At 48.7% G+C, this 23885-nt stretch overlaps 2 protein-coding genes across 5 annotated transcripts; both read left to right on the top strand.

Annotated features, from left to right (window-relative positions):
• The first annotated feature begins 1233 nt into the window (after positions 1-1233).
• On the top strand, positions 1234-13984 carry LOC122372182 (dual specificity mitogen-activated protein kinase kinase 4-like). Of its 4 annotated transcripts, none has more exons than XM_043349084.1 (11): positions 1234-1442; positions 2851-2980; positions 4414-4504; positions 4663-4729; positions 5072-5185; positions 8485-8604; positions 9576-9695; positions 10354-10533; positions 11494-11557; positions 11904-12066; positions 12454-13984. In XM_043349084.1, exons 2-11 carry the CDS (start codon positions 2881-2883, stop codon positions 12611-12613), a joined length of 1179 nt encoding a protein of 392 aa, XP_043205019.1. In that variant the 5' UTR covers positions 1234-1442; positions 2851-2880; the 3' UTR covers positions 12614-13984. The 4 variants fall into 4 exon arrangements, with proteins under 4 accessions (XP_043205019.1, XP_043205017.1, XP_043205016.1 ...); XM_043349082.1 differs by having other exon boundaries at positions 1239-1442; positions 4405-4504; XM_043349081.1 differs by lacking the exon at positions 1234-1442 and adding an exon at positions 1484-1585 and having other exon boundaries at positions 4405-4504.
• Positions 13985-19245: 5261 nt separating this feature from the next.
• Positions 19246-20636, top strand: LOC122372186 (AN1-type zinc finger protein 2A-like). Its single transcript, XM_043349089.1, has one exon. It carries the CDS (start codon positions 19385-19387, stop codon positions 20129-20131), a length of 747 nt encoding a protein of 248 aa, XP_043205024.1. The 5' UTR covers positions 19246-19384; the 3' UTR covers positions 20132-20636.
• The last annotated feature ends 3249 nt before the right edge of the window (positions 20637-23885 follow it).

Genomic DNA, 23885 nt, shown 5'->3' with positions numbered 1-23885 from the left:
AACAGGATCTGTACGGCCCATTGTCATTTTGTTTCAAGTGAAGTGACTGATAGGTTGGGAGTATGTAGGTTACGGCCAAGCCGGCTGCGGACACAAAATATGAGGACTTGCTTTTTTCTGAGCTCTGAAAGCTCCAGAGCGGGCAGGGAGCGTCAGTGCCCTACGCGTCGAGCTTTGCAATTCATACTATCCCTGGTGCTGAACGCCATGTGACGGGATCCGGACCTAAAAAATCCGTACTGTATGTAAGGTAAAGATAATCCGAAACCTTTCTACTATTTCTGCCAGAAATACGGCTAGTTTGGTAGAATTTGGGGACAGATGCCAGTAGGAAAGAAGCGCAGGAGCCGTAGGAGTTCTTTAAGCTGTGTTCACACGGCACTTTCCTTAGAGTCGGGACGCAATGCATTTGCTACCACTTTTGCTACGATTTTAAATCCCATTGAATCAATATGGAACACCACAGTTTTTTTTTTCCAAAAAGAAACATTGCGCTGCAAGAACATTACAAATTGTACCAGCATAAATGTAGTCGGTAACAAGCAAAGATTTATTGTAATGGTCTACTGTTTTAGCCTAACTTTTAAGACTTGGTGGTATGAACGCTGCCTTGCACTTTGGACTTCGTTGTGTTTTCTTTCGTGAGCAAGGCCCTATATACCAGGTAGGGTCGTCCGGCGATTCTACCTTTTCGTGACGTCAGCTCGTGACGTCATTTGGAGTCAAGTCTCGAAGTCCCGTTCAATCCCCATGTAAATGAGCGATTTTCGAAGCACTGTAGAATGAAGTCTGCACAAGATATATCAAACTTAAGTATCTTATCTAAAAGAGCAGACAATTTTCTGCAAGTTATCTATTACGTGTTTTTCGCTAAATCTTTTGCTTTTTTCACAAAAGCGTAAAATGTCCCCCCATGTCTCCGCAGCCTCCCTGCCGCCGGCCGCCGCGCGGTCGCGGTAGTGTAGTGGTTAGCGTGCCCGCGCAGTATTCCAAAGGTCCCGAGTTCGAATCTATGCGGTGCGGAACTTTAATTGCAATTCCAAGCTGAATATACGCACATCCATAATAAATTATTATTCGTATAGCTAAACTGTCACCAAGATATCCATATAAATTGACTTCACCCAAAATATCGGCAAGATTCTATTAAAATATAAATTCAAATATGGCGGATTGGACTGCCGCGTGCGTTAGGCTCCGCCCATAGCTCCGCCCACATGCGTGACGTCATTCGTGTTAGTGGACACGCAGAGAGATAGGGGACGACATGGGCCTGTTCGTGAGTTTCGAAGTCGATGTGCAATAACAAACGACTTCTTGAGATGGTTGGCGTTGTCGGTTTAATTTCAATTTGTTCGCAGTTTTGAACCAAGATACCTATAAGAAAGTTTTGAACCATCGCTACGATTCGATATTTCACGGGCAAGAGCGCCTCGTTTTTCGTAAGTATTTTACGTTTTCTCGTTAGGACGCTCTGGACCACATTTTTCAGAGTTCTCAGCTTGAGGGTTGAGATAGTTTTCTTGGAGTTGAACATATTTGCATGATATATGGCTGGAAACATTTCATTTTACTGAGTTTGGGGGTAAAGCTCATTTGATTGCATATGACAAATGTGCTGCGTTGTGATGACAACACTTTTCGTTGCTTCTGGAATTTTGCTTTTATTTTGGGCTAATGTGATGTGACATGGGCCTTGTAGCATGTAAAATATGACAGCATATCATGTGTATAGGTTAACTCTTTGAATTGGTTTTCTGTCCTTCGATGCATTGCAAACTGAGGATTAATGGTGTGGTGCGGATGAGGATTGAGCGTCAGTCATCAAGGTGTTGCCCCAAATTGAGTGGCCGTGGTGCCATTCCAAGCATGAGACATGGCTGTAGTTCAATGCTGAAGTGTGACACTGCCCATAATACTACATGAATATGCACAGTATTCCGTGCAATAGCTGATGCTGTCAAATATTTCTTTTTTTATTTGGTTTGATCGTCATTTTGATTTGTTTGAGCTGGGCTAGGAAGTGGAGCATTATACCTACCTACCCATTTAGGATGGTTATTGTTTGGTTATACTTACTTATACTTATACTTACTTATTTGGTGTCAGCTTTTAATTAGCATGCTTCCAGATTACTGGCCTTTCTTGTTGCAGTCCCTTCATTTGCTAATTTTGGGTGGTTTTGTGCTATCATCAATGTGTTTGTGTGTTTTCACATTCTGGAATCTCATAATTTGATGTTTTTGACCTGATTCTGGGGATGATCCAGACCATCAGTCAAATACCTAATAGGTATGAATTTTTATTTATAGGTTGAGGTGAGACATATATGTGACGAATGTGTACTGTGCATTTTGTGACTGTGTTTTATCCTTCCCCAGCAGAGTTGTATCTGGGTCGAATACATGCTTTGAACTGAACATCACACTTGCATGGGAAACAAATAACTTGTTGTGCTACAACATTGGTGATGAGATCTGACTTGATAATTCTAGTTTGTTAGAAAAATTGAAGTGATGCATTAATGTGATGTGTTAAAGCTAAGTTTAGAATGTTGTGTCTATTGCTGAAGTACAGCTATTGTTTTTTCACACTTTCACAATGTGCTTATATTTATATCAAACAGGAAAGAACAGAGCTAAAGTCAAAGTGCTTAAGTGCTCTAGAAACTGCATTGTTCATTTCAAACAGGATGAGAGATGGAGTAGCCTTCCAACTGTCTTGATTCTCGATGGCCTTTCAAGAAATATTCTTAAGCATTTAGAAACTAATATACATTGTATGGTGCAACAATTTTTTGGGAGAGGCTTCTTATGTCTGCCAGCCTAAAATCACTTTTCTGCTCCGCAGGCTGTAAACGCCGCTGCTGCCGCTCCCAGCATGGCCGACAGTGAGGGAAACTCTCCGTACACACTGCATCGGCCGGGAGCCTTCGGGTCGGCGCCTGGACGCTCCCCCACCGGCGCCGGACCTGGACTGGGTGAGGGCACTATTGGAGGTGGTGGGACCTGGACTGGGTGAGGGCACTATTGGAGGTGGTGGGGCCTGGACTGGGTGAGGGCACTATTGGAGGTGGTGGGGCCTGGACTGGGTGAGGGCACTATTGGAGGTGGTGGGGCCTGGACTGGGTGAGGGCACTATCGGAGGTGGTGGGGCCTGGACTGGGTGAGGGCACTATTGGAGGTGGTGGGGCCTGGACTGGGGGAGGGCACTATTGGAGGTGGTGGGGCCTGGACTGGGTGAGGGCACTATTGGAGGTGGTGGGGCCTGGACTGGGGGAGGGCACTATTGGAGGTGGTGGGGCCTGGACTGGGTGAGGGCACTATTGGAGGTGGTGGGACCTGGACTGGGTGACGGCACTATTGGAGGTGTTTGGGCCTGGACTGGGTGAGGGCACTATTGGAGGTGGTGGGACCTGGACTGGGTTGGGGCACTATTGGAGGTGGTGGGGCCTGGACTGGGGGAGGGCACTATTGGAGGTGGTGGGACCTGAACTGGGTGAGGGCACTATTGGAGGTGGTGGGACCTGGACTGGGTTGGGGCACTATTGGAGGTGGTGGGACCTGGACTGGGTTGGGGCACTATTGGAGGTGGTGGGACCTGAACTGGGTGAGGGCACTATTGGAGGTGGTGGGACCTGGACTGGGTGAGGGCACTATTGGAGGTGGTGGAGCCTGGACTGGGTGAGGGCACTATTGGAGGTGGTGGGGCCTGGACTGGGTGAGGGCACTATTGGAGGTGGTGGGGCCTGGACTGGGTGGGGGCACTGTCGGAGGTGGTTGGGCCTGGACTGGGTGAGGGCACTATTGGAGGTGGTGGGACCTGGACTGGGTGAGGGCACTATTGGAGGTGTTGGGGCCTGGACTGGGTGAGGGCACTATTGGAGGTGGTGGGACCTGGACTGGGTGAGGGCACTATTGGAGGTGGTGGGGCCTGGACTGGGTGAGGGCACTATTGGAGGTGGTGGGACCTGGACTGGGTGAGGGCACTATTGGAGGTGGTGGTTGGGAGGGCAAGACTGAGAGTGTGACCAGTGACAGTCAGAAGATGGTTAGAGAGTGTGTTGGGATGAGTGGTAAATGACTGTCTCAGGGGAGAAGCCAAGAAATGCCAGGGAGTGACATATAAAGTGTTTGTTAGAATGGTTAGGGAGTGTTGAATGGGTATATGGGAGGGTTGGAGTCCTGGGGATAGTGAGTAACGAATGCTGAGCGTCTGGGCTGGAAGCTGCTAAGTGTCTAAGGGGCATTTAGAGGAATTAGTGTCTATCAGGTCGTTGATAAGAGGACGTCACTGTGCTTCCTTCAATGTGTGTAAGCTTTTGGCATTGCATGACGTGTTGCCGTTTCCAACGTCGTGATGTTATTTCGTTGAACAATTACCTACGTAATGCCTGTTTTGCAGGCACGGCAGAGAAGCGAAACCGACTGAAGCTTTCGTTCACCAACTCGGGGTCCCTCCTGAAACAGACGCCCAAGCTGCCCCTGCCAGTGCCAACCACACAGTGAGTGGTCTGAGGGTTGTCCTATGGCTCAGAGGATCGTCCCGGAGTTTTTGAACACAGCAGCTGATATCAGAGCTGAGTAGAACGTGATAGAAACTGAAATGTTCTGTACTGTCCGCGGGATGTGGCAAGGCTAACCGCTTCTACTCCCATTTCAGACTCCGAGAGAAGTATTTTGTGCCCAAGAGCATACAACATGGGATGATGAAAATATCGCCCAATCAGGTACGTTTCATTTCAGTGTGATATGAAATGAAAGATGTTAGTGACTGATGATCGTGATTTATCGAACTTATTTACGGACTTTGCCCGTACGGACATCACGTTTCCTTGGACGTGAACACCATATTTACATCTGTGTTCCAAACATGTGTATATCTGATAACGATATTTTGCGATGCACATAGAACTCATACTGGTGATTCTTTGGTACGAAAGCAGCCCAGGTTTCACTGTGACATCGGTAGCCGTGTAGACTTGTGGAGGCGTCAACGAGTCTCCTCCCTTCCTCTTAGCGCACGAACACTGCTAACTGGGTCTGGTGTTGACCGATGTTTCACTACACAGGTGTACCAGTTCACCGCCGAAGACCTGGATAACCTGGGGGAGATCGGTTGCGGAAACTTCGGCACCGTTAACAAGATGTTCCACCGCGCCTCCGGCACCGTCATGGCCGTCAAGGTAGGACGATGGACCTGCTGGGCGGGTTTGGTGACGGGGGGGGGGGGCGGGGGCGGGGGCTGTTGATATGTTCAATCGGTCTAACTTAGGGATAGTGCTCACTGTATATTTCTATGCTGCTGTGCATATTGTAGATTGTGTAAGTTGTGTAAGTTCGTAAATATAGTATCCCCTATCCTATCCATCAGAACCTACCGCCTATCCATCTGTAACCATGGATACGTTTCCGCGCTGCCGATTATGATTCTTTTGGTCTTGCATTTAACCCGCGACCGCCTGGGGGGGGGTCGGATCCGACCCCCCCCCCCTCCGTTTTTCTTGAATAACTCATGAACCACTTTCGCTATCTACTTGAAACTTGGCATACCTTCTCCCCCTTCAATTTGACGTCTCCTGTGCAATTTTTAAGAAAAAATTTTCAAAACTTTTTGAGATATATCGATTTTAGTGATGTAACTACATGGCGTTTTTAGTCAAAAAGTGGTAAATGTTTAAAAAAATCGCCAAAAATCAGGGTTTGAAGCAAATTGCAAATTAAGGACATCAAAAGACGCAGCTCAACAAGTTCTTTAAGATGGCTATCTCGGATTTTCCATAAAATGCGTTTTTCACCCCTAAAAATTCAAAAAACTATATTTTTTGGAAAACAGCTAATAATATCCAAAATTTTGGAAATTCCCAAAAAAACCGGAATTCATGTTGTAGAGCTCTATTAGAACATTAGATGCCCCAAATTTCAACTTTCTATCTTGAATTTTGACCCCCAAATTGTAAAAAATAGCCCCAACATGCATAGGGCATGGTGACGTCATAAGCATTTTCGTGAATTAGAGGCACTTCTGAACATCGCATGTGAAAACAAATGGCACCACTAGATTCCTGGGACAAAGCTCGTCTAGAAAAGTGCATTTTTATGTCAAAAATAAAAAGTTGAAAAATTGACCTTTTTTCTTAGCCCTCGTTTAGTTATGTATAGTATAAACGATTTTTTATGCTTTCAATGCACACTTATCACCAGCACAGTGACTTGGGGTCACTTATAACCAGGGATGCGGAGCCGTGGAAATTTCAGACGGCTCCGGCTCCGGCTCCGGCTCCGGAGAAAAAAATCGGCTCCGGCTCCGGCTCCGGCTCCGGGTGAAATGTTATGGCGGCTCCGACTCCGGCTCCGGCTCCGAGTAAAATGGTCCGGCTCCGGCGGCTCCGGCTCCGGCGGCTCCGGCTCCGACTCAGTACATCCCCTATGCAATCAATTAAATACGGGTGGAAGAAAAATTGGATTGGTTATACGCGTTACTCTTTGCCATGACCGGCTCATGACCGCGTCCCCGCGTAAACGCACCTCGGAGAGAACTGGCAGAACAAGGACTAGGAAGCGATGGCATTGGAAACGCAGTCGCCGCGAATCGGAGTTCACTGAACCATCGTAAGCTGACACCCGTCTCGGCAGAGACGGTGCTGGGAGTCGCAGTCCACTGCACTGGCTTGAAAACAATGGCCGTCACCTGATGACCGGTCCTCATGTTCTGGGGATGCAGTAGACGTGGGTGGGGGGGGGGGAGGAGCAGACAGGAAGTTGATTGCGTACTGTGGGATACTGGGGATATTCGGCTTTTTTCATTCACTTGATGGCCCATGACGTAAGAACATACCATATGTTTCACTGCCTTGTACTGTCAAACCGAACTAGGTCAATTATTTTTTTCCTCTTCAAAAAATAAAAAGGAGCCGGAGTCGCCCCCTTTTTTGGCGGCTCCGGCTCCGGCTCCGGCTCCGGTCTATATTGTTTCACGGCTCCGGCTCCGGCTCCGGCTCCGGGCAAAATATGCCGGCTCCGGCGGCTCCGGCTCCGACTCCGGCTCCGGCTCCGCATCCCTGCTTATAACCATTACCATCGGATTTGGCGTGAAAAATAAGCCATAAAACATGTGTCGCACGCCCATGTAGCAGAAAGTGAAAACCGTGACCTTTCGTGACCTGACCTGACCTTGACCTGTACCTAGTATGACCCCTATACGCACATGGTACCTTCACTAGGCCTTTGAGGTCATTTTTGGTGAGTTTCGAGCAGCAGCTGTCGATTCCGCTGTCCGTAAGCCGATTCATGCAAAACCCCTGAATTTGACCTTTGACCTGACCTTGACCCGAAAGTTGACCTCAATCCTAAAATCTTAAGAGTGCTTTGAGAAGGTCTCGTAGAGACCTTTCGAACGCCGCCTCGCGGGGTTCGATACGACCATTGGTTCTCGAGATAACAGGGGGGGGGGGGGTCGGATCCGACCCCCCCCCCCCCCAGGCTGATGTGGGTACGGAAATAGCCCAGGCGGTGCCGGGTTAAATGAAGTCGCATATATGATGCCTTCATAGCTTCTATTCATCTACATACAGGCCAGAATCACTGTGCTAAAAGCGTCCAGTACGGACCTTGTCAAACTAAAAGCCTGTCCAGTCAGCCACTGCCCCCAATTTGCTCTCCCGAACCATCGGAGGACTGGAATTGGTCACTGCTCCCCTGGGAGATCCTCTATTTGTCGTCTCCCTCGCCCCTTGTCAGTCTTGTCGGTCATTGTCGGTCGTTGTTGTTCGCTTTTAGCCGCTGTCGGTCGTTGTTGATCGTAACCTCCCACTCTCGACTGGCTTTTGAGATCATAGGTCATCGTCCTCTGCGTTATCGTCCCCGTCTGTACCGTGAATGGGTTCCGCGTCGTGTTATCGCTGCGAAGGATGACATTTCCTGTCGGCAAATTTAAAGGCGCGCTTGTGCTCGGTGGCTAGGCGCTCCAGTTGATAGTCTTGTTTCCTGGGTAGAGGCGTTGGTACGGAAATGGAACTGGGGAATCGTAGAGAGCTCGCTAATATCGATTTATGCAGGCATTCCTTGGTTCGGACGTCCGATGACAGTGCGTACTATTTACTACTTGCTTTCTGCGAGTAATGCGTATGAATTACGTCTTTTTCAAAATATATACGGCTGCATCGTCACGAATCATAAAATCGTTAATCGTTAGTAGTTAGATCTTTTTTTTACAACGGCGTTATGACTATTCTGTAGTAACGATTTCCGAAGGTTTTTGTTCTATTTACACATATTTATAACTTTATGTATTGTGTAGTTTCTCCGGTGTAGTGATCTACAGTCAGCAGTCAATGCACTTTATATGTTTCGAACGCTACTCACTCGGCCTGTTTTTTTTTTTTTTTCCCCCAGTGGCTTGCAGTGACCTATGCCGATACTTATATTTCTTACCCGACCACCAACATTTTCACCACCGTTTCTAACCATTCTGGTATTTCCCCAGCGGATCCGCTCTACCGTTGAAGAGACAGAGCAGAAACAGCTGCTGATGGACCTCCAGGTGGTGATGAAATCCAACGACTGTCCCTACATCGTACAGTTCTACGGCGCCATATTCAAGGAGGTGGGTGACGCTGCCAGGCTCGTGCCCGAGGCGCTCGGGTGCGCAGTGTGTGTGGTTGATGCGTAGGTATTTGGTGTCAAATTCAATGAAAGGCGGTCATTTTCTCATAACGATTATTTTCTTTTGCAGTTAGTTTTCCGGGGTGGTTGTGTGTCCGTGAATTTTTTTTTCGCTTTTTACAAAATGGATACACTGTATGCGATTTGTCTTTTTAGATAGGTGACATCGTTTTCTTTTATTGTTTCGTAAGCATGAAATACTTCAGCTCTCCCATATAAAAATGATCCCGGAACCAGATAGAGTCAGGTCAGCTTCCCAAATGCCAGCAGTGCTCGGTCGTGTCATCAGTCAGATACCGCCCCTGGTGCTGCTACCGCCGTGCTGTCTGCGTTGAATGATATACCTCGTCCCTGTCATACTCATATCCCGGGGCGACACCTGTACCCTCTCTGATTCATCGGGAGTGCCCCTCTGACTCAGCCATATCAGAATCTCCTTTCACTATCGCTTGGGTGGGTCCACGTCGTGGTGTCATTGTGGGTTCGTTTAACGCTGGCAGTGCGTACTGTGTTAGCGGGTAGCCTGAACTGAGTTGTTTAGTTACTGCATAATGGCTCATCTGTACTAGTTTCGGCATCTGTCCCTTAGCCATGCTGTCCCACTGTCTTTTTTTCTTTCTTGCCGCAGCCGAACTTGACTTTATTTCGCACATACTCGGATGTCAGTTGAAGGTATAAACTTCAGTGAGATCAGTGTCGGTAAATAGCATTACATACCGTCGTGCTGTCGTTATACAATAAACACGTTCGTTACGTCTAATACTACCAGGCATTAATTCACGTCTTTAATGAAAAAGAACCATAATTTTATATTGCAGACTGCAATCCCGTTTATTGATGTCATCGGCTTCCCTTTTGTGTCGGCCCGACTGTAATAAATCCCCTAACATTGCCCGCTGTGTATCCGTTCAGGGCGACTGCTGGATATGCATGGAGCTGATGGACACGTCGCTGGACAAGTTCTACAAGTTCATCTACGAGCACGGCCACTCGCGGATCCCGGAGAACATCCTCGGCAAGATCACTGTCGCGGTGAGTATAATTGAGCCTTACGGATGGCTGGTATCAATGCTAATTTAGATTGGGAAAACGTGTTTGTTTACATAGCAATTTTCATCGCTAGACGTGTGGCAGGTATTTGAATAAACATAGATTATCAGCCATTATTTTGTAACTGGCTGTTTTGTTTCCTTTTGATTACTGCCTGTTTGCCTCGCATTCCCTTTCTGCTGTTTAATATGTTTTGAGACCGAGAATTTCCCGTCGAGCCAGGCTGTTACGATGACAGGGGGATTCACCGCGATACAATGCTAGCACATTCCACGAACGCTAACCGCCGCCAACATTACACAGGCGGCTGGTGATCACATACATAATTGTTTTATGAAATCAGCCTGTGATTTGGGCCGAAGTTCGTGCTCGCAGCATGCAATAGGTGGTTCGTAGAAGGGATTTGTACATTGCAATTAGACTCGGCGTTCCGATACCGCATCGTTCTGAGAATAATTCATGCTACCATAGCTGGGGCAGAAGGTCGACGTGCAGTGCTAGTAACTTCATGATTATTTACGGTATTATTCATTTCTTCATGTCATACGTACAGCGTCTTTGGTGTGATGAATTGTATTTATATATTTGCAATGAATTATTATCTATTATCTTTCCTTGCATTTCCCTCCGCCCCATGCAGACTGTGAAGGCGCTCAACTACCTGAAGGAGCAGCTGAAGATCATCCACCGCGACGTGAAGCCGTCCAATATCCTGCTGGACAGACGCGGCAACATCAAGCTCTGCGACTTCGGCATCAGCGGGCAGCTGGTGGACAGCATCGCCAAGACGAGGGATGCCGGATGCAGGCCCTATATGGCGGTAAGTATCGATGAGACTGATATGTTAACATGTTAGTTCGGCAGCGGTATCTCTTTTTTAGAAAACTGCTTCCTTGATTTGTGATTGAATTTATCGATATCTCATTTCTAGCTTTCTATTGTTTTCGTCTCCATAATTCTTCGTTTTCACGACTTCTATTCTTGATAAATGACATTAAGGGTTTTTTTTAGAATAATAAGGAACCCTTGTTAGTTGTTTGCGATTCTCTTCCACTTACTATGTAGTAAATATTCACTTTCGCTCATGCTTTAGTAAACGTACAGAGAATATGGAGAATCGGAAGCTGATCTCGCTTCATTTGCCTAACCACTCATGCGGTAAAGCGTGTCATTCCTGTCCAGATGCGTTCTTTCCAGTAAATGTCCCAACAGGTTACGAAATACGAACCCATGAGGTAAATGGATGAACAGATAGACTTCTCATCTGTAAGGAAAAATGGACTCGTTAGTGCTAAACCATTCACGTGATGTCACTGGTTATAATCGAGGGACGAGCAGGAATCCTGCTCAGCACTCAGGAGTAGTCAGAGGCGGATCCAGCTCAGAGTTTTTTTTTTTGGGGGGGGGGGGGGGGGCAAACCATAACAATTTATCGATTCTTTCCATGCCTTGTCGATAGGCGTAATGTTAAAATTATGCCATTTGGGAGGAGGGGGGGCAAGTGCCCATTTTGCCCCCCCCCCCCGGATCCGCCACTGGGAGTAGTTACTCTTACAGTATGCATTGCTATTTGCTCTATGGGCAAATAATAAAGGTAAACAGAAATTAAGCCAACGCTAGATGAATTATTGCAAGAAATGATGATTAAACCGACTTTATTCTGTCCGCGTCCGTTTATCCCTGACCTTGACTCGTCAGTGGTCTGTCGCGGTTGACCCCTACCGCTTACGTGACCTGTCGTTGACCTTGACGTTGACCTGTCGGTGACCTTTGCCGGCAGCCGGAGCGGATTGACCCGACCAAGACGCGATTTTACGATGTCCGTTCTGATGTGTGGTCTCTCGGTAAGTGCTGCTTTCTCTTGTTCCAGTCCATTCTCCTTTCTTACTCTCCCTTCACCTCTCGTCTCTTCTCTCTTCCTGCTAGTTACGTTCTACCCCCTCCTTCCTTCACTAACAACCGCAAAATCAACGAAACGCTGATTTTCATGATACTTTGAATCTTTTTAAGAATTGTGATGGTACACTTAAAAAAAAAAATCCACGGATTTTCGTGACAGTGTTCCGATTACTGTACAATTATTGCTTTCTGGCCCTTGTCTGCGATGCTTGCTCTTGAATCTGTTGAACATTATCACGCCTCGGCCAGTACTTTGCCTGGTTTTCACCTGTCTCATCTCCCCAATCGCAGGTATCACGCTATTCGAGCTGGCCACCGGACAGTTCCCGTACCCTCGCTGGAACTCTGTGTTCGAGCAGCTGACTCAGGTGGTGTCTGGTGACCCGCCCCGCCTGGCCAGCTGCGATAACGGAAACACATTCACGGCAGAGTTTGTCGACTTCGTCAACACATGGTGAGTGGCGTAGTGGAAGCCAATGGGGGCTAGCGAGAGGATACTTGTAAGAGATAGGCGAGAGAATAGCGCCATTAAAGACGGGTGTTATGATGGCTTATGGATTGTTTTTGTGTGCGCGAGGAGGTTTGTTAAATTGTATTCATACCCTACCTACGAGAAACGATGACATGCGTTCATAATGTATGCGAAGATATCATTGTTTAGGGTCAGAAAGTGCTGAACTTTTGATGATCACTCGTCACCACTCCGCCGGTCCAGAAGCTATGTAACTTTATGCAACGCCCCTTTCCCTTCCCAATGGGCTGCTATTACGCTTGACACCTATCTCCCAAGTGTTGTCTCAGTTGTCTCTGAATCTAACTCCCCACCCCGCTCCTCCGACAGCCTGGAGAAGGACGAAAGCCGCCGTCCCAAGTACAACACCCTGCTCCAACACGCGTTCATCCGCCGCTCCGAGTCAGAAACGGTCGACGTGGCTGGCTATGTCAACATGTACCTGGACGCGGTGGCACACAACATGCCACCTGAAGGCGCCTCGTGCTAGAGCGGCGCCCCGGGCATCACAGAGACGCCTTGGAGAGTGTCCGGAATGCCGTGGGGCGCCCGAGTGTTCCAGAGGGCACTTACGTGCTCCTGAGATCGCCGGAGCCCTCGGGAACGTCGTGGAGTGCCCAGTGAGCGTCTCAGAGTGCCCAGCGAATGCCCCTGAGCGTTTGGACATCTCTGAGTGCGCCAGAGTGCCACGGAGTGTCCAGGAGTCTACAGAGTGTCCTGGAGAGCCGCTCCCAGGGCGTCTCCAAAGCGCCCACCAGAGCGCTCATCCAAGGTGCCAGTCGAGTCGGATGACTGATGCCGCGCTATAGGCTGTTTCCGTAGAAGTCATCTTATGTCTGGGCACTCATTGCTGAAGAAGAGGACGCAACATGGTGTCGAAAAGGGCAAGTCCAGTGTGCGTCCGATGCGAGAGATACGTGTGGGATCGCCTGCTCTGTGGATTCGATGTATCCAGCGTTCCGTTATGTTGGAATGAAAGTGGTGGTGTTCGTTGCACTGAAGTCATTATGAAAGAACTCCTACGTCCCGACTAGGGAGTCTTCTGTGGCTGCGCTGAACATCCCGTTTGCCAATGAACCCGCCTAGTGGAGGTCCCTTGCACGGAAGATCGGGTGATCGGAATAGTGCTCGTGAGTGAACTTTATCCAAAAGTGGTCAGAGTGCTTTACGATCCAGCGTATGTGGACTGACTTGGTTGAAACTCCCTGAATCGCCACGTCTTCTAGAACTATGCGCACTAGCATGAGACGCGACTATGTCCATCCGCCATGGGCCTGTCCAGAGACTGCGGTTATGTCCCATGCCCTGCTTCAGTAGAGGACAGTTGAGAGAAATGGACACCGTTAGGAAACGCAACTCCTGGTGCTCAGACGATGTCATCTGCGGAGGTTGCTGCGTCACACTCATTGACCCTTTGCTGAGTGTGACGGCTGGAAACATGGACTAAAACACCCAGGAGGTCTGAAGATGCACCAGCTGCGCTACAGCGCTCTCTGCTGGCGAGGGACGCCCCATTCTGCTAGGATTGAGCCAGAGTGGACCCAGCACTGTGCGTGTCTACTGCTAGTCGAGTCGCCGTCCCAGCTAGACGCGAATGATTTCGGAGACTGTCGCAGGCGCGGTGCCACGTCAGGAGAGTTGTGACGAGTGATGTGCTCCTCCGGCCCAGGACGGCCGAACCGCCGCCAGATTATTTGGTCCAGACTCCAGAGTGATTGCTGCGCTGTTTAGTCCATAGTGTTGTGCTGGAGTTTTAGGCGGTGAAGACACGGAAAGTCGTTGTCGATGACGTGAGAAGAGGAGGGAGGAAGAAAGGAGAGAGAGAGAGAGAGAGAGAGAGAGAGAGAGAGAGAGAGAGAGAGAGAGAGAGAGAGAGAGAGAGAGAGAGAGAGAGAGAGAGAGAGAGAGAGAGAGAGAGAGAGAGAGAGAGAGAGAGAGAGAGAGAGAGAGAGAGAGAGAGAGAGAGAGAGAGAGAGAGAGAGAGAGAGAGAGGAGAGAGAGAGAGAGAGAGAGAGAGAGAGAGAGAGAGAGAGAGAGAGAGAGAGAGAGAGAGAGAGAGAGAGAGAGAGAGAGAGAGAGGAGAGAGAGAGAGAGAGAGAGAGAGAGAGAGAGAGAGAGAGAGAGAGAGAGAGAGAGAGAGAGAGAGAGAGAGAGAGAGAGAGAGAGAGAGAGAGAGAGAGAGAGAGAGAGAGAGAGAGAGAGAGAGAGAGAGAGAGAGAGAGAGAGAGAGAGAGAGAGAGAGAGAGAGAGAGAGAGAGAGAGAGAGAGAGAGAGAGAGAGAGAGAGAGAGAGAGAGAGAGAGAGAGAGAGAGAGAGAGAGAGAGAGAGAGAGAGAGAGAGAGAGAGAGAGAGAGAGAGAGAGGAGAGAGAGGAGAGAGAGAGGAGAGAGAGGCGTGTGGTTGTGATTTCATGAGCCGGTTCACTCCTCCTGCGACTTTTGAGGCTGATGTATCGCTGTTAACTACGCTCACGAACGTAGGACATCGGAAAATACTACACTAGCCCGTGATGGAAGAAGCTACATCAGTCTACGCATCTACGCATCTTCCATGGCTGAACCCGTGGAAGCTACATCAAGGCCATGGCGGTTGATCTTTTGGAACTGATGATGGAGAAGAGCATTCCAGTGTGTGAGACTGCTGTACCCTGGGCAGTGCGAGTTCTAGTGAGTGTTTCGGTGAAGTCAGCTATCCCGTCCCCTGGGTAATAATTCTTCTGGCGATAGGTCGTATAGGATGTGCTGTAGAACTAGACTCTAATATTCACATTCCCGGTCCAGGAAGGCTTGTCCAAGTGTCGCCGGGGGAGGCTCCCTCCCGCTTATTGTACGTCGTGTGCAGGTTGATTTGTCTTGTTTTCCGACTTGTCGGTGCTTAATATGTCTGTGTACCCTTGCACGAACTCTTTATAGTTTTTATTCGGTTCTTTGAATTTGTGAGGCATTCATTTTACGTGACTTCTTGCGTTTGGAACTGTATCAAGATAGTGTTAATCTTTCATGGGACCTTTTTTTAGCTCCCGACTTAGATACCTTTATGTGATGCGAGTGTTTGGTTCAATTTTATCCGAATATGTCCCCGTGTCCATGAGTCGTTTATGAACCATCCCTTCATATAGTTTGGAGCCGAGCTGACACGTCTTGTCAAGGCCTTCAGGCCAACTATACCTATATCTTTATCATAGCTGCGTATCGATCAGTCAGAACTCAATTGGGTGTGTTTGAACTCTTGCTTCCCAGGACGTTCCTATGTCCATATTCCACCAACATGTCCGTAAGATGGCCCGTCCTAAACTCTACGCGAGTCGCTTTAAAGTTATCCAAGGATCAACGGCAAATGTCAACTCGCCACCACAACCCAATGTGGACGCATTCAGCGAGACAGGATTTCCGACTTTTTCGCAATGGCGGGCTGTGCGCATCCCGCGAAGTCAGTTTGTATTTTATGTGACTGATATTTTCGGTCGAGAGGCGATAGTAGCGATGTCGATTGTTTGTGTGGGATACGGCCGCGCCCTGAGGTAGTGAGGAGCGCTCGTCAGTGACAGTTCACGAGGCGTTTAGTGATGTTTATGTTGTACTCCGCTGCCCGGCTGCCGCGTCGATGGCAAATACATACACTACCGACGACAGATGCAGACAGAAGGCTGCTTTTGACTTTTGAGTGATATTTATCACAGGGGCATGTGGAATGTGGATGGAAAGGCTTTTTGCTAACAAGTAACAGTTTATTTGGGATGACATGCCGACCAGCATTGAGCTTCAAATGCCCAATGCTGTGAGCCTCAGTCCGTGGCTCCGCCCTACACGAAATGCAAATCCACCCACTATTCGAAAAACCGCACTGCTGTCAAAGACTGGTGCAAGGCTGCAGTGAGGTCTTGGCGGCGAGATGGCATGCATTTATCAGTTGATCTGCAAAGCTTTCTCCACTGCTTGTTCTGGCATCGCGAAACCCGTTGTCCAAGGCCATCTTTATGAATTTTGCGTGTAGGCCTGATGAAAGTGGTTCTCCTACAGCTCCAATCAGGGTATATAAAAACACTCCGGGCACTGGCTCCAATCATGCATTCATTTGCAGTTCAATAGCGATTCATTCCTGAGTCATTCATTCTTGCGAACTGCGTAACCGGACAAATCTTCGTATGGCAATTCTTCGTCGCGCAATTCCTCGTCCGCATTTCTTCGTCCGCAAATCTTCGTCGGCGCATTTATTCGTGTCGCATAACTTCGTCTCGCATTTCTTCGTAAGCGCAAATATTCGTAGCGCATTTTTTCGTATCCGCATTTCTTCGTACGCGCATTTCTTCGTCAAGCATTTTTTCGTCCACGCATTTCTTCGTCTACGCAAATCTTCGTCCGCATTTCTTCGTCCACGCAAATCTTCGTCTGCGCATATCTTCGTCCGCAAATCTTCGTCTCCGCAAATCTTCGTCCGCAAATCTTCGTCCGCATTTTTTCGTCCACGCATTTCTTCGTCTACGCAAATCTTCGTCCGCATTTCTTCGTCCACGCAAATCTTCTTCCCGGCAAATCTTCGTCCGCAAATCTTCGTCCGCATTTTTCGTCCACGCATTTCTTCGTCCACGCATTTCTTCGTCCACGCAAATCTTCGTCCGCAAATCTTTGTCTGCGCATATTTTCGTCCGCAAACCTTTGTCTGCGCTATCTTCGTCTCCGCAAACATTCGTCCACAAATTTGGTTCAATTAAAACCATGAACAAATATCAGACCATCAAGTGATTGACGAATTTAATGCATGGCATGGATGATCGAAACTTTTGAAGTCAGGTAGATGAGGTCTGTCAGGTGAAGCTATTGTATTTGGGAGCCGACAATTGTAACATTCCATATCATTTGTGTCCCGGACATTCTTTTTTTCGCGGTCGATGATTGATGACAATATTATCTCTTGTACCCTCGCCGGCATAGGCGCGGAACGGGGAGGGCACCGGGGCACCGTTCCCCTCTTTAATTTTGGCCTTTTAACAGTAGCCCTATGGGCGTTGCATGGAAAGAATGGGACTAAAAGTCGGCAGTGCCGTGCCCCCCCCCTTAATTGAAGGTGTTCCGCCGTTACTGCTCGCCGGACCTATTTGTTTTCTACATACCTACACGCCGGCCGAGGGGGGGGGGCGGGTACGACCCCACCCCCCCCCCCACCGCCGTTTCGCCACTGGCATGGAGCTAGCGCGTCGCGGAAAAAACGAGCGTGTGCGCCGTTACGAGACGCAGAGATTAATACCCGATTTTAAGGCCTTCTAGGTCAGGGGTCGGCTTACAGCCCGCGGGCCGGATCCGGCCAGGAGGGTGACGGTTGGATCCGGCCCGCGACCATCTGACGTCCGGCCCGAGCAAGTTTTGTCTAGAAGTAGAATTAGACAAGAACACCCGCAAATAGTGTTTATAAACTCATGAAGTGTGCAAAGGAAGAACTATTGTGCCAAAGCACATTTAAGTCACTTTAATATCGGAGTCGATTTCTGAAGGAACCGCGGGCCGGAACACGATTTAAGTCGCTGATACCAGCCGCGGGCCGGACGTCAGATGGTCGCGGGCCGGATCCAACCGTCACCCTCCTTGCCGGATCCGGCCCGCGGGCCGTAAGCCGATCCTTGACCTAGAAGGCCTTAAAATCGGGTATTAATCTCTGCGTCTCGTAACGGCGCACACGCTCGTTTTTTTCCGCGACGCGCTAGCTCCACCAGTGGCGAAACGGCGATGGGGGGGGGGTCGTGTACCCGCCCCCCCCTCGGCCGGCGTGTAGGTATGTAGAAAACAAATAGGTCCGGCGAGCAGTAGCGGCGGAACACCTTCAATTAGAGGGGGGGGGCACGGCACTGCCGACTTTTAGTCCCATTCTTTCCATGCAACGCCCATAGGACTACGTCTGTTTAAAGGCCAAAATTAAAGAGGGAACGGTGCCCCGGTGCTTTCCCCGTTCCGCCGCCTATGCCGGCGAGGGTACAAGAGATTATATTGTCATTCATCGACCGCGAAAAAAAGAATGTCCGGGACACAAATGATATGGAATGTTACAATTGTCGGCTCCCAAATACAATAGCTTCACCTGACAGACCTCATCTATCTGACTTCAAAAGTTTCGATCATCCATTCCATATTGCATTAAATTCGTCAATCACTTGATGGTCTGATATTTGTTCATGGTTTTATTGAACCACATTTGTGGACGAATGTTTGCTGAGACGAAGATAGCGCAGACAAAGGTTTGCGGACGAAAATATGCGCAGACAGAGATTTGCGGACGAAGATTTGCGTGGACAAAGAAATGCGTGAACGAAAAATTCGGACGAAGATTTGCTAACGAAGATTTGCGGACGAAGATTTGCGGACGAAGATTTGCGGACGAAGATTTGCCGGGACGAAGATTTGCGCGGACGAAGAAATGCGGACGAAGATTTGCGTAGACGAAGAAATGCGTGGACGAAAAAATGCGGACGAAGATTTGCGGACGAAGATTTGCGGGGACGAAGATTTGCGGACGAAGATATGCGCAGACGAAGATTTGCGTGGACGAAGAAATGCGGACGAAGATTTGCGTAGACGAAGAAATGCGTGGACGAAAAAATGCTTGACGAAGAAATGCGCCGACGAAGAAATGCGGAAACGAAGAAATGCGCTACGAATATTTGCGCTTACGAAGAAATGCGAGACGAAATAATGCGACACGAATAAATGCGCCGACGAAGATTTGCGGACGAAGAAATGCGGACGAAGAATTGCGCGACGAAGAAATGCCATACGAAGATTTGTCCTGGAATCTGCGAACTGTGATGACTGGCGAGTTGTAAACAATCATGTTCACTCATCCCATGCGATATTCGATGTTTCTTACGTCACGGAATAAAAATTCCTGTTGTTGTCTTTTCGTAATGAACGACGCTTTGACATTTTCAAATTAAATATGATAAGATTTAAATATTGGTTAACTTGGTGAAAACAACGGCAAAAAATGGTAAACATTATGAATAAATGTCTAATGATGTCATATAATTTTGCCTAGTCATGCTAATGCACTTCTCGTCTTTTCTCGAACTGAATCATCCTTGCTTATAATCGAATGCGGCGAAATAGCGGCGCACTTGGCTGACGTTCTTTGTGGATGGTGTACGTGGTTTTACTTTATTTTAAAATTCGTTTGGTATTTGTTGCATTATCCTTCAAAAAGCCTAAACAAGCTAATCCCAGGGTCGTCACTTAACAGGCTCTACAGCTGCAGCAACGAGACACGAGTGAGGAGAAATGGAATTTCCTGATCTGGGGAAACACTGTTCGGAGAGCTTTTGCAGGCAAATCGACTTCTTGCCTGTAAAATGTGATGCATGTCAGAAAGTTTTCTGTAGTGATCATTTCACGTACAGCTCGCATCAATGCCCTTCTGCGTACAAGAAAGATGTCCAGGTGCCAGTCTGCCCCCTGTGCAACGTCCCAGTACCCATGAAGCGGGGGGACATGCCAGATATCTCTGTGAGTGCGCACATTGACAATGACTGCAAAAGTGATCCAGCTGTGAAGAAGAGGAAAATCTATACAAACAGGTGTAACAAGAAGGGCTGCAAGGTGAAGGAACTGATCAAAGTCACCTGTGACAGCTGCCAGCTCAATTTCTGCCTCACTCATCGGCATCCCCAAGATCACGAGTGTGGAGGTGCCGCAAAGGGAGCTTCGACAAGCAGGGCTGGCCTGGCTGCCATGCAGAGGCTTCAGGCATCCAAGGCAGCCCCCAGATCCACCGGAAGCAGTTCATCTTCCAACTCGGGCAGCAGGTGGAGTAGAAATGTGTCTCGCGCCTCTCCCGCAGAGCTGCAAGGGAACCTGACTGAAGATCAGGCACTGGCCAGGGCTATCCAGGAGTCTCTGTCGGAATCCAGACCAATGACCCAGGAGGAAATGGACCGTGAGATCGCCCAGGCCCTGGCCGCTTCAGATGAGGCTCAGAGACCAGCCGCCAGAGCACAGAGACCAACCAACAGCTGTGCTATGGCATGATTGTGATAAATGATAACTGGTTTGTCAGATACCTATGTACTTATTTCAGACATCTATTTTTGTGATGTGATTACTGATTAGTTGGACAGGCAGTACAAAGTGCACAGTGCATGTCTGTGGTATTCCAGAATCCACACCATAATTGCTGGACATGATGTGATCACTGAGTAGGAAGCAAAACCTATTTCAAATGTTATCGCTGCCTTGTATTGCAAGCTGACTCACACTTATTTGCTACCTTCACCATTCATGGTTTGTGTGGTGAAAGCTTTGAATGTGATAATTCCTTGGAATAGGTGGAAATCTGTGTGTGTCACCATTCACTATTAGTGTCTCTAGGTGACCATTTGACTAGGTAACTTTGGCTCAGTGAATTAGAGCAGTGTGACTCAAAACTGCGGCACTGTTACATCATGCAGAATTTTGAACAAGCACCTTTACCTTGTATTGATAGCTTATTGCGTTTGCTTCTGAGTGATATGTGAAATAAATGGAGATAAACTCAGTGTCGATGTGTGGGGACTGTTCAGATTGTCGGCTATCCCATCGTAACAAATGCCTAGCTTTTAGAAGCTTTGCATATTTCGTTCCCAGTATTCGATACACAGGCCGGGCCTTTGCAAAACACGGACGCATTACTCGATTTATGTCCGTCGATGGTCAATATCTTCACAGGTGGCGCTACAGCTGTCACTGTAGGTGGCGCTGGGCTCGCTGATCGAGACCGGCTGCTCCGCCTCTTGCCTGCTGAAGTAATTTATCGTATCCGTATGAGCTGTCTGCCGTTTATCGTAAGATGATCCAATAGCTTGATGTACGGATGCTAATAGCCACGCCCTGCTGTGTTGTGATAGACGGCTGGCAACCATTCGTCAAGCTTAACGACTCGCCACTTTTATCACTCGCTCAATCTTTAATAAATTTATTAAAAAAGAGCGAAAAACAACGCTCGTGAAATATGCGAGCTGATGGGCCGTGCTCTTTATCGTTTCATCTTTGCAACTTATGGGCGCAAAGTGGTCATTGAGTCAGCCATTCTCGTACCCCATTGCACCAGCAATCTATATATCTGCAACATCACTGCTTGAAACGATATTGACATTGTTAGGCTAGAAACCGTATTGCACAGCACGAATGTCTGGCTATCACCTTTATCTGACCATCTTATTATTATTCCCATCGCATGCGGTCTGGAGGACCTCCCTCCCCTCCGCTGTCTTCCTTAGCATGCCTGACCTACCTTCCATCCGGTGTCCTCCCCACCAATTTCCTCCCGGGCCTCTCCTCCCCTGATGAGCTCCGTGCGTGCCGAGTTTCATCCTCCCAGGGGGCTGGGAGCCGGTCTCGACGCTGACAAGAAGTCGACCGGTGAGGGGGGGGGGGACTGAGAGAAACGATAGAGGGAGAGAACAGACGACTCGGAGATGAAGGGTCGTTTGGCAGAGACCAGAGTGGCGGAAGGGAAATAGCTTACCTCCCGTTTCTTTTTTATCAAACGTATTTTCGAATCAAGCGTGAAAAACGCACATTTGAAGACACATTACAATTGAAAAGGAGGCATACCTTTCGTTTACCTTTCCAGTGCTGCAATCCCCCACCACCACCTCTCCTGGTTGTTGGTTTTCCGCGGTGCACTGTACTCGGGTCAAAAAAAAAAGTTTTACCCCTTTTCCCTCTTCCTTATCTTCGGGGCACCGACCGGTGGGAAACGGTTGACAGAGTTTTCTCTAGTGCACCTTTTTATCTAGTCATAATACCAGCTCTATTCTTTTCTTATTGGCTCGGTAAAAAATAGTAAACCAGAGGATACGGTGTTAGGACACAGTATAGGGAGAATATCAGGCTAAATATTTCTCCTTTATCAGGATACCATATCTGTCTCTGATGCTATCCCCCCCCCCCCCGTTGCTACGTCAATCAACCAACACCTTTTCAGAGAAGGGGAGCATCTGGTCTCTTGGGGATCGTGTCTATCGGGCTCCATTAGGAGCGTTCGGTCAGCTGATTGGCACACGCCCCTGCTGGCAATGCCTCGAGGCGATGCCCCAAGGCAATGCCCCAAGGCGGTGCCCCAAGGCGGTGCCTGCGGCAGTGCCTTTGGGGATGAGCGATGGGCTCCAGTAAACGATGCTCCCGACGGGGCGACCGACGGCGAAAGAACATCAGTGGCCAAATAAGCGGCTGGGGGTCTAGCCTGAGGGCTGCAGGGCCTGGTCAATGGTTGGGGATTTGGTCCGCATGTGGACCAGTGTAGGTAGTGGTCTGTGAGTAGACCAGCCCATCACCATCAGTGGACCGGTTGCAATGGAAGGTCAGGCCTTTTTGAATGCATTCAAAATAGGGATACATTCGCGACTAGGTCGGTACTCGGTACCTACTGGTAGAATGTTTTCAAGCTTGCAAAACTGCAAATGACTGTAAGTTAACCCTCGCCGGCCGAGGGGGGGGGGCGGGTGCCGCCCCCCCCCCCATAGGGTTTTTTCGCGATAGCTCCGAACACGCTGGCGATAGAGAGCTGAAACTTGGCATACCTGACCTTTGATCCAAGCCACATCTTTTGACACCAACCGCATTTTTGGGTAAGGTCAGGTCACTGACCTATGACGTCATAAGTGAACCTCTGCACGGTCTTCAGATGTCGCAACTTCGCAACGCCCTCACTGCCAGAGGAGATGTCACAGGGAAATGAAACTTGCAGGATCTATTATCCATTATGAGTCCCACAACTTGTATATCTCGGATTTTTCCTAAAGGTCATATGAGGTCAGGTCATTTTCGTGACCTCACCATTATAAGTCAATGGGGAAAAATGAAAACTGCTATTCTGGCGCCGGGAACGATCTCTAACTATCTCAAGCACACAGAATCGTGATTTGATGCACTCCTTGCAAGGTTAGATGCGTCACTTTTGCAATGTTGACCTTGCGTGACGTCATTTATGACGTCATCAAGGTCATATTAGTTTTTCGTCAATAACTCTTGATCAAATTGAGCTAGCGAGTCGGGAAAGCCACCAATGGACTCAGGAAGACCTGCCGAATCGAATGATATGCGACATGACCTCTTTCGACCAACTTCGTGACCTGGAGGTGCTGACCTGACCTTGACCTGAGGTCAACACCCCAAGTTGACCTGACCCGGACAAAAAGTATATCATTCGACGCGCCTGAGCGAGACGAACACGATGCTGCCAAAATCGGCGCTCTGCGGCCGTTTTTTGCGAAGTTATTCACCAAAAACTGAACCGTACCTTGGGGCACTTGACCTGACCTCAGAGGTCACCGGTTGACCTAGGACCTTAAAATCGGGTACCAATCTCTGCGTCTCGTAACGGCGCACACGCTAGTTTTTTCCGCGACGCGCTAGCTCCACCAGGGGCGAAACGGCGAGGGGGGGGGGTCGTACCCGCCCCCCCCCCCCCTCGGCCGGCGCGTATGTAGAAAACCAATAGGTCCGGCGAGGGTTAATGCAACGAATGGCCATGCTTGCGGGGCAGCCGTATTGCAATGTCAGTAGGCTGCACTTGTATGTAATTTATCATCTCGTGATAAATGCGGTACTGCTGAGGTGATTTATCAATCGCCAGCTGTGTGGTCTCAGGACTGTCAAACTCGGCGTGTGTGAAACACATGCAATAGTGGAACAGCTGCATATAACCGTCGCAATCCTATTGATGTTAGAGCTTTCAGCTTTGGCTTCGAGAGCTTTGGCCGAGCCCTATAGGATGTTTCAGTCGCACTTTTGTGACCCGCGC

Source organism: Amphibalanus amphitrite, unplaced genomic scaffold (genome assembly GCF_019059575.1).
Source record: "Amphibalanus amphitrite isolate SeventyFive unplaced genomic scaffold, NRLGWU_Aamphi_draft 001327F_arrow, whole genome shotgun sequence".
NCBI classification, from domain to species: domain Eukaryota; kingdom Metazoa; phylum Arthropoda; class Thecostraca; order Balanomorpha; family Balanidae; genus Amphibalanus; species Amphibalanus amphitrite.
This window is presented reverse-complemented; position numbering and strand designations above follow the sequence as displayed.

Excerpts from the sequence above, each read along its gene's own strand:
- LOC122372182 (XM_043349081.1), top strand. The coding sequence starts at position 1,544 with ATGATATATGGCTGGAAACATTTCATTTTACTGAGTTTGGGG. Across the intron at positions 1,586-2,850 it reads TCATTTTACTGAGTTTGGGG|GCTGTAAACGCCGCTGCTGC; the intron begins GTAAAGCTCATT and ends TCTGCTCCGCAG. Across the intron at positions 9,696-10,353 it reads TCGGCAAGATCACTGTCGCG|ACTGTGAAGGCGCTCAACTA; the intron begins GTGAGTATAATT and ends CGCCCCATGCAG.
- LOC122372186 (XM_043349089.1), top strand. The coding sequence starts at position 19,385 with ATGGAATTTCCTGATCTGGGGAAACACTGTTCGGAGAGCTTTTGCAGG.